Consider the following 9,598-nt stretch of genomic DNA (forward strand, 5'->3'; position numbering starts at 1 on the left):
TCTAGCAAGGTAACGTGGTTCAAAATTCTGTGAAGGTCGACTCTCTGGATGTCGTTCTTCTCGATCTCAATATTGCCCCATCTACCGATGATTTCTTCAGTCCCTGCATACTTCTATTCTCTTCCTTCCTCGATATTTGTCAATATGGGTGAAGGTTGTTTTGACTTTTGATTGTTTTTTTTTTTTTTTTTTTTTTGGTGTCCGGAATAAATATTTCCAATCGAGTCTTCTTTTTGCATCGTTCAGTAATCTGAAGCTTATCTTCCTCGATGGATATTGACGACCAGAGAGTCGACTGTGTTAAACTTTCAAGAATGTTTTACTACCGTAAAGGTATAATAAGACCTTGAATTTGAACTACACTTTATTAAGGAGCTTGATCAAGGTCATCTAACGACTACCTTCAGTTTATACCTCATATCTACACCTAATTAGTGAGCTTATTTTACTTTAGGTCATCTCCGCAAAGCTATGAACTAAAGCATAATAAAAAGTTGCGTCAACTGCCCATCAACGCATAACATCACGATCGTTGGTGATCATTACGACTGTCTCCCACCTGATTGCGTGATCATGAGCCAGAACTGTGCAAAAAAGTTCAGATTCATGCGAACGACGTGTCAACTGTCGAATCACCCAAACCAACTCGACACTACTTAAGCTGATACAGTTGATCATTCCATTCAGTACCACCCGCACAAAGGTCTTCACAATGCAACCCCTTCTAACAATCCTAACCGGAAGCTTGCTCGCCCTAAGCGTCGAAGCTCACAACGCCATCTTCAAAAGTGTCCACTCGGTGGACCGCGAATGCGTTCTCTACCTCCGGGACGGAACCTGCGGCAAGGGAGACTGCACCGTGCGGTGTCGCGGCTTGGTGGCCCGCTTTTGGAAAGACACCGTTGGGCGTCCGGCCGCAACGATCAACCGGTTCTATCGACCGGACCCAGAAGACTGTGGCTATTACGAGCGAACGGAGCAATGTCTGGGGGAAATTTCCGCAGTGATTCCGGCGGAGGACGCTTGCCGGAGGGCAAACTGCAGCGTCAGCTGCTACGAGGATCAGTACGGCAGGGTGGACCGATATGGGGTGCGGTTCATCCCGTTTACGGAGCTTCAGCACAAGCGGGTGGTTCGGGAATGCGAGGCGATTCTTGGGTTGACGACGTCGGTTGGGATCGAGCACTGCCGGGAGTTCAAGTGTTTGTTCCGGTGCTTTTTGATACGGGAAGATCTCTACTCGGATGCTGGTGGACCGGATATAGAGCGGATGTCCGTGCAGTGCGGCGGACGGTACGGTGATGAGGCGTTCCGGAGGCGGGCAATGGAGTGTGTTTGGAATCTACAGGCGCAGCAGCTTGATCGGTGCGAGTTGGCCTACCGAGTGGCGAACGATTGTGTCAACGGAGAGGTTGCGCTGTTGCCGATATTTTTGAACGTTACGGGTAACTTACAGTTCAATTCTGCTTTTCGAGGGTTCACACGGGGACCACCACTGCTGCAGAGGTTGTCACTGCTTCAAAGACTGCCGCTGTTCCAGAATCTACCTTTGTGGCTGACAACACCAGCTGTTTGAAGCAGTTTGGTTATACTGAAATAAATTGTTTCTAAATATTGAGTGGTTTTGTTTGTCTGGTACCTCCAAAAATCCTGGAATCTTCAATTTGAGACAGTCAACAAAAGCCACGTGAACTGCACAGCTGCATAGAATGCAACCAGGACGTGCTTTTTTGCTGCAAACTTCTTGGCTTCGATTATTTGCTCACTATAAAAGAAGAGGTCAATCCTAACCAACTTCAGTTTACCGTCAAAATGAAATTAATACTAGCAGTTTTTGCATTCGCCGCAATCTTCGGCTGTATCAGAGCAGACTGCCGCCACCACAACGCCATCTTCAAGAGTGTCCTTGCAACGGATCACGAGTGCAGCATCTATCTACGGGAACAAACCACTTGCGACGGTGAAGACTGCACGGTCCGATGCCGTGGTCTGCTGACCCGCTACTGGAACGACTCCGTGGGAGTCCCTTCCGCGACCATCAACCGGTTCTACCGGCCAAGTGTCCTAGATCTTGGGTATTCCGAGCGAACCGGGTGCTGTTTGAGGGAGGTCATCGCGCGCGTGCCCCAGAGGGCTGTCTGCCGCCGAGCGGACGCCACGATCGGTTGCTTCAACCAGCATTACGGCCACTTCAGGGTGAAATCTCCCAAGTTTGTACCGTTCACCGACCTGCAGCATCAGCAGATCTTGCGGGAGTGCATCGACGTTCTCCGGATTCCCCACACCATCATTGCTGGCTATCTGAAGCATGGAATTGAGCACTACCCGGAGGCACAGTGTCTGCTGCGGTGCTTCCTGATCCGCGAAGGACTCTACACGGACGCTGGCGGACCAGACCTGTACCGGATGTCCGTGCAGTGCGAGGGTAACTACTCCGACGAGCAGTTCCGCAAGAAGGCGAGCAAATGCGTGGGGAAGCTGCAGCAGCAATGCTTGGACAAATGTGAGCTGGCTTTTCGTATTTGTGACGAGTGTGTCACAGGGGAAGTCCAGTTGTTGTCGGTGTTTGTTGGAGCGTCAAAATCAACTTCCAATAGTATTACTGTGAGCCCGTCGCGGACGGTTATCCTGCCTCCAACGGTTAATGTAGAGGCGGGTTCAGTTTTTGCACCTCGTCCTGCTGCAGGGTAGATCGTCAAACAGTGCTTGTTCTGAACGTTTTGGGAAGTCAGTGGTTATCATTTTTGGACAAGTTTATAAATAAATAAACAATCTAAAATAAAATGCATTCAGAACGTGCTTTTTTGCTCCGAAACCTTCATTTTGCCATTTTTTGTTCTTTATATAACAAGTCATGAACGTAGCAGAGCCAGTTCGGCAAAAAAAGTAGTGATGAAGTTACTGCTTACGTACTTGGCAGCGCTGTCTGCAGTTTTTGGAGACTGTAGCCATCACAACGCCGTGTTCAAGAGTATACATGGGGCGGATCATGAGTGCAGCCTCTATCTACGAGGGGGAACCTGCCATAGCGCGGACTGTAGTTTGCGATGTCGAGGTCTGCTGACTCGCTACTGGAACGATACGGTTGGGGTTCCGTCGGCGATCATCAACCGATTCTATCTGCCAAGTGCTCACGATTATGAGTACTACGAGCGGACGGAGTGCTGCTTGGGTGGAGTCAAAGAAAAGGTCCCCCTGGAAGACGTCTGCCGCCGAGCGGAAGCTTCAACCGATTGTTACCATAGGAATTATGGGCAATTACAGGCTGACACCCCAACATTCGTTCCATTTACCGACCTACAGCATCAGCAGATCCTGCAGGATTGCATTGACATACATCAGATTCCGGAGAGCGTGCTTGTTGGCTATGTGAAGCACGGGATAAAACTCTACCCGGAAGCAAAGTGTCTGCTACGGTGCTTCCTGATCCGGGAAGGACACTACACCGATGCTGGCGGACCGGACCTGCACCGGATGTCCGTACAGTGCGAGGGTAACTACTCGGACGAGGAGTTCCGCAAAAAGGCCTCCAAATGCATTAGGAATCTTCAAGAACAGTGCATCGACAAGTGCGAGCTGGCGTTCCGGATCTCTGACGAGTGTGTCAACGGAGAAATCGCCTTGCTGTCGGTCTTCCTTGGAGCGTCCAATACAACCTCAAACAGTGTTACCGTAAGCCCTTCGAACACACTGGTTCTACCCCCAAAGGTGACTGTGAGTGGTCCTTCTGTTTTTCCACCACGCCCTGCTCTGGGATAAAGCATTATCGTTCAAGTTTGAAAATAAAATGCATTATGGTAAAAAATAAACGATTGAGACGTGACTTGTGAGTAAAAACAAAGCTTTTTTGAACCTTTATTAAAGAACACATCAATTGTAGGTGCAGTCACTTCCAAAATGAAGCTCTTGATACTAGTTTTTACGTATTACACTTTTTTCAAACTCGACGTAGCTCGCGGTGATTGTCGACATCACAATGCAATCTTCAAGAGTGTTCACAAGACGGATCACGAGTGCACGGTCTATCAGCAGCATGGAGTCTGTACCACAGGGGAGTGCAGCTTACGCTGCCGAGGTCTTCTCGCACGATACTGGAACGATACCGTCGGATCACCGGCGGTGACCATCAACAGATTTTACCAGCCAAGTGTTCACGATCACGAGTATTACCAGCGGACGCAGTGTTGCTTGACTGATATCAAAGTGCCTATGAGTGATGTCTGCCACCGTGCTAACGCCTCGATCTCGTGCTACAATCAGCACTACGGACATCTGCAAACAAATGTTCCAGAATTTGTACCCTTCACCGAGCTTCAGCACGAGCAGATCCTTCAGGAGTGCATCGATATCCTCAGAATTCCCGCGAGCACCCTTGCAGGCTATGTGAAGCACGGGATCGCCAACTACCCGGAGGCACAGTGTCTGCTGCGGTGTTTCATGCTACGGGAAGGACTCTACTCGGACGCTGCCGGACCGGATCTGCACCGGATGTCCGTGCAGTGCGAGGGGAACTACTCTGAGGGGCAGATCCGAGAGAAGGCGAGTCGGTGCATCGGAGATCTACGAGGGCAGTGTCTGGACAAGTGTGAGCTGGCGTACCGGATAGCTGAGGAGTGCGTCAACGGGGATATCGCTGTGATTGTGGTTTTTGCTGGGATATCTACGAAACTAACAACGAAATTGAACGTCAGCCCTTCTTTGAACGTTAACGTCAACGGGCCATCCTTTGGATAGATTGATTGTTGATTAGAATAGTTTATTTGTTGAGATTGTTGATTGTTTTAAACATAGTCAGACTTTCAAATGACATGCACCTTATGAACTGCATTGTGCTATACGTACTTCATACTCAATAAAAACAATGTCAGAACGTGCTTTTTGGTTTGCAAAATCGGTTTGTTTAGTTTTTGTTCTAAATATAAAAAGAGTCGCAATAGTTAGTTAAAAAAGCATTAGTTATGAAGCTTCTACTAGTAGGGTGTACGTACACGGCGACTGTCACCATCACAACGCCGTGTTCAAGAGTGTCCTTGCAACGGATCACGAGTGTGGGATCTATCTGGGAGACAGAACATGTGACGGAGGAGACTGCCGTAAACGGTGCCGAGGTCTGCTCACTCGCTACTGGAACGATTCGCTAGGAGTTCCGTCGGCGACCATCAACCGGTTCTACCGGCCAAGCGTTCACAATCTTGAGTATCACGAACGAACGGAGTGTTGTTTGAGTGATGTCCGCAAGAAGGTTCCTCTGATGGAAGTTTGCCGACGAGCGGACGCATCAATCTCGTGCTACAATCAGCATTACGGCAATCTGGAGGCAGAGATCCCAGCGTTTGTACCCTTTACCGATCTTCAGCATCAACAAATCCTCCAAGAATGCCTCGATATCCTAAGAATTCCCGATAGCATTCTTGTTGGCTATGTAACGCACGGTATTGCGAAGTATGCGGAGGCCAAGTGCGCGCTGCGATGCTTCCTGCTGCGCGAGGGTCTCTACACGGACGCTGCCGGACCGGATCTACACCGGATGTCCGCACAGTGCGAGGGAAACTACGCCGGCGAGGAGTTCCGCCAGCAGGCATCGCGATGTGTTCGAAAGCTGCAAGGGCAGTGTATCAACAAGTGCGAGCTTGCCTACCGGATAGCTGACGAGTGCGTCAACGGTGACGTTGAGCTGCTTCAGATCTTCGCCGGGGTGTCCACTTCTCTTTCAACCAATTTGACGTCCAGCCCCACCACTACGGTTATCTTCCCTCCAAAGATCACGGTGGACATTCCATCTGTTTTCCCACGGCCTTTCATAGGGTAGACGGAGTGCAACAAAAATCCATGCAATTATTTGTTATTTTTTCACTCAGATATCCGAAAGCTCAGAAAAAGTGCGTAGAATCACCAGGACGTGCTCCTTCGCTCAAGAAAGGTGCGTTCTGATCATTCCGACGAAATGTATAAAACAACGAACTAACAAGCGTATAATTTAGTTCAAATCCTTCAACCAATGAAACTACTTCCGGCAGCAGTGATCTTGACCTTCACCATCGATGTAGCCGTCAGCGTCGGACACCACGAAGCCGTCTTCAAAAGTGTCCGCCAAGCTAGACGCGAGTGTAGTGTGCACCTTCGAGATGGGACCGCTGGTCGAGGCGAGTGCTCGACCCGTTGTCGCGGGTTGGTCACGCGCTACTGGAACGACTCGGTGGGCTTTCCAGCCGAGACCATCGATAGGTTTTACCAGCCGGCAGCGGACGATGGCGAGTACTACGACCTGACGGAGCAATGTTTGGGCGAGGTGACGGCGACGATTCCGGTTGAAGATAGCTGTCGTCGAGCGGATTGCACCGTCCAGTGTTACGGTGACCAGTACGGTCAGCTGGACGGGGAAACTGCCAAGTTTGTTCCGTTTACTGACCTGCAGCATCGTCGGATTTTGAAGGAGTGCGTTGCAATGCTTGGGGTTCCCGTTGAAAGATTGGCTCTGTTTGTGAAGCATGGAATTGAGTACTATCATGATGCGAAGTGTTTGCTGAGGTGTTTCATGCTTCGCGAAGGACACTATACGGATGACGAAGGACCGGATATGGAGCGGATGTCGCTGCAGTGCGAAGGCAACTACAACGATGAAGAATTTCGCATCAAAGCTCGAAGTTGTGTTAGGAGCCTGAAGGAACAATATCTCGACCATTGCAGCTTGGCATACCGAATAGCTGATGAATGCGTCAACGGGGAGATTGCTGTGAAGAATATCTTTCTTGGGACGATAATTGTAGTGGTGCCATCAGATGCACTTGATTTGCTACCATCTATTCCACTGCCTACAATTCCAGGAATCTCGCTACCAACGCTGATTCCCAATCTATCGCTACCAACGCTTCCTACACTTTTTCCTAATCTTACGTTACCAACGCTTCCGACATTAATTCCAACATTACCAACGATAACCCCTCCGTCAGTGACAATACCGACCCTCCCTACACTTCTTCCTACAATTCTTTCTACACTTCTACCATCAATTCCTACAGCACTTCCAACGGCTCTACCTACACTTCTTCCCACAGCACGTCCAACAGCACTTCCAACAGCCCTTCCCACACTTCTCCCTACAGCCCTTCCCACACTTCTCCCTACAGCTCTTCCAACAGCTCTTCCAACTGCTCTCCCCACAACAGTTGCGACTATTCCAACAGCGCTGCCAACGCTGTTACCTGCAACAACTCCTGCGCCAACTTCTTTTACATTGTTGCCAACCTTGTTCCCACCGATCGGGAAGTAGTTTGCTGAAAAAAGTTACACTACACTACACTATAACAGAATAAACACTATGAAGCAAATCTTAACCATTTTTTTTTTCTCTTATTTCAAACAAACAAAATATGGGTCATTCCAGGTCAACTGAGTACACTTTTGGACTCGACCTTCACCGATTTGGACCAAACTTGGAGGGAACGTTTATATATCGATAGTTAACAGAAATCCCAAGTTTGGTGCTGATTGGACCATCCCTCTATTTTTGGCACCGCCCTCTTTTTTGGCGATTTTCTAAAAAACTTTTTTTTCTTTTAATCATAACTTTGCAACTATTTGAGCAAAAGACTTTCTACAGGTTGCATTTTATAGAAAATTGTCCAAGGAATTCGATAAAAATAAAATTTCAATCCTTAAATGCCCACTAATATTATATTTTATCGTTTTAAGTATAAAAATTCAGTTTTGACCAATTGCTTATATTTTTATTTGTTTTATTTTATCACCATCGTGTTCCCCGGACAATTTTACAAAATAATCAATGTAGACTTCAAACTAAAATGAACTATTGACGAGATACAGCAATTTTACTGAAAAAAATTTGAGTTTGCGCAGCACTCGGAAGTTCATGGTGTACTTTTCAACAAAAAGGAATGAATCTCGCATAATTCGGTTTTTATATGTAAGAAACTTATTTCGGATTTGAATTCATAGGACAGAGTGCAGTGCAAAATCAAACTTTTTTCAGTAATATCGCAGTATCTCGTCAATAGTTCATTTTAGTTTGAAGTCTATATTGATTATTATGTAAAATTGTCCGGGGAACACGATGGCGATAAAATAAAAAAATAAAAATATAATCAATTGGTCAAAACTGAATTTTTATACTTAAAACGTTAAAATATAATATTAGTGGGCATTAAAGGGTTAAAATTTTATTTTTATCGAACTTCTTGGACAATTTTCTATAAAATGCAACCTGTAAAAAGTCTTTTGCTCAAATAGTTGCAAAGTTATGATTAAAAGAAAAAAAAATTTTTTTAGAAAATCGCCAAAACAGAGGGCGGTGCCAAAAATAGAGGGATGGTCCAATCAGCACCAAACTTGGGATTTCTGTTAACTATCGATATATAAACGTTCCCTCCAAGTTTGGTTCAAATCGGTAAAGGTCGAGTTCAAAAGTGTACTCAGTTGACCTGGAATGACCCATATCTCAGAATTCTTCAAACTCTAAGTGTCCGCATCGCTGGGTCCGTACGTCCGGCTGAGAATCAACCAAGACGTGACTCTCAGCTGGAAATGTGCGTGCGTTTTTTAAAGACAGCGTAGCGCCTCTAGCATGACTGGCTTGGGTGACTTTGATAGGATTTCAATTTAGTTTAGGAACATTTTCCAACTGTTGATGTTTGGCTTATTATTTTTTAAGGCTGGTATACAAGGCCATGGTGTTTAAAAAAAATAGTTATATTGAATATTCTTATTAAAATTAGAATAAAGTATACACATTACATTTTTCGTCAAATGCACCTTTACTAAGGTTGATGGAAATAGTTTTTAAGAAAAAAAAAAAAAAATGATTTAATTTTGTAAACTAAATTTATATGCTTATTATGAATTCTGTTAACTTTGTTTGGTGTTATGAAAATATTGATTACATTGCATTTTAAACTTAATTCAAAGCACGTATCCAAATTTTTCACTATGTATATGAATTGTCTGGAAAATCATGCTGGCATGGTAGAGAAGTGCTCAAAGTACTACAAGAAGAAGTTTTTATAAAAGTTTGAAAAGTTTCAATAGCTAGTTAACTATAATTAAGAAAAAGTTGATGAAAAGCCTTATTTTAATATTTTCAAAGTGTCATGATTTTCTCAATGACTAGGCTTAGTGATTTTTCACGCTCGAAATTGAAAATTTCACGGGGACCTCAATTTCAAAACACCACATTTCACGCAAATTTCGCGGAACTTGAAAAATGTTAAAATAACTCTGAAAATCCTAGAATCAATTCACAGAAACTACTTTTTATGCTTCATTATATATTATTCGTCAATAAACTAAAAAAAATCTTCACTAAATTTGAATGCGACACAAAAAAAAAATCCTCCTGGTTTTTGGATGGGCTCTATATATATTTTAAAACACGCGTATTCTCATTTACTGAACTGCTCTTATAATTTTCGACTAATAAAGCTAAAATGTTTTCTGTTATATCATATTACATTTTATTGAATTTCATATCAAAGCAAGATTTAACAATCATGTCCAGTCAAAATGAGTAAAATAAATTGAATTTTCTGCGACGTTTAGCCCATTCGACATATTTTATGAGGGTCTTAGCTCACAATTCAAAAAT

The 9,598-nt window shown here is 45.1% G+C and overlaps 1 protein-coding gene across 1 annotated transcript; it reads left to right on the top strand.

Moving 5' to 3' along the window:
• The first annotated feature begins 712 nt into the window (after nucleotides 1-712).
• On the top strand, nucleotides 713-1,576 carry LOC6040396 (general odorant-binding protein 45). The gene has a single exon (XM_001849743.2). The coding sequence runs from the start codon at nucleotides 713-715 to the stop codon at nucleotides 1,574-1,576; it is 864 nt and encodes a 287-aa protein (XP_001849795.2).
• The last annotated feature ends 8,022 nt before the right edge of the window (nucleotides 1,577-9,598 follow it).

Source organism: Culex quinquefasciatus, chromosome 2 (assembly GCF_015732765.1).
Source record: "Culex quinquefasciatus strain JHB chromosome 2, VPISU_Cqui_1.0_pri_paternal, whole genome shotgun sequence".
In the NCBI taxonomy this organism is placed as follows: domain Eukaryota; kingdom Metazoa; phylum Arthropoda; class Insecta; order Diptera; family Culicidae; genus Culex; species Culex quinquefasciatus.

Coding starts and splice junctions, on each gene's coding strand:
- LOC6040396 (XM_001849743.2), top strand. CDS start 713: ATGCAACCCCTTCTAACAATCCTAACCGGAAGCTTGCTCGCCCTAAGC.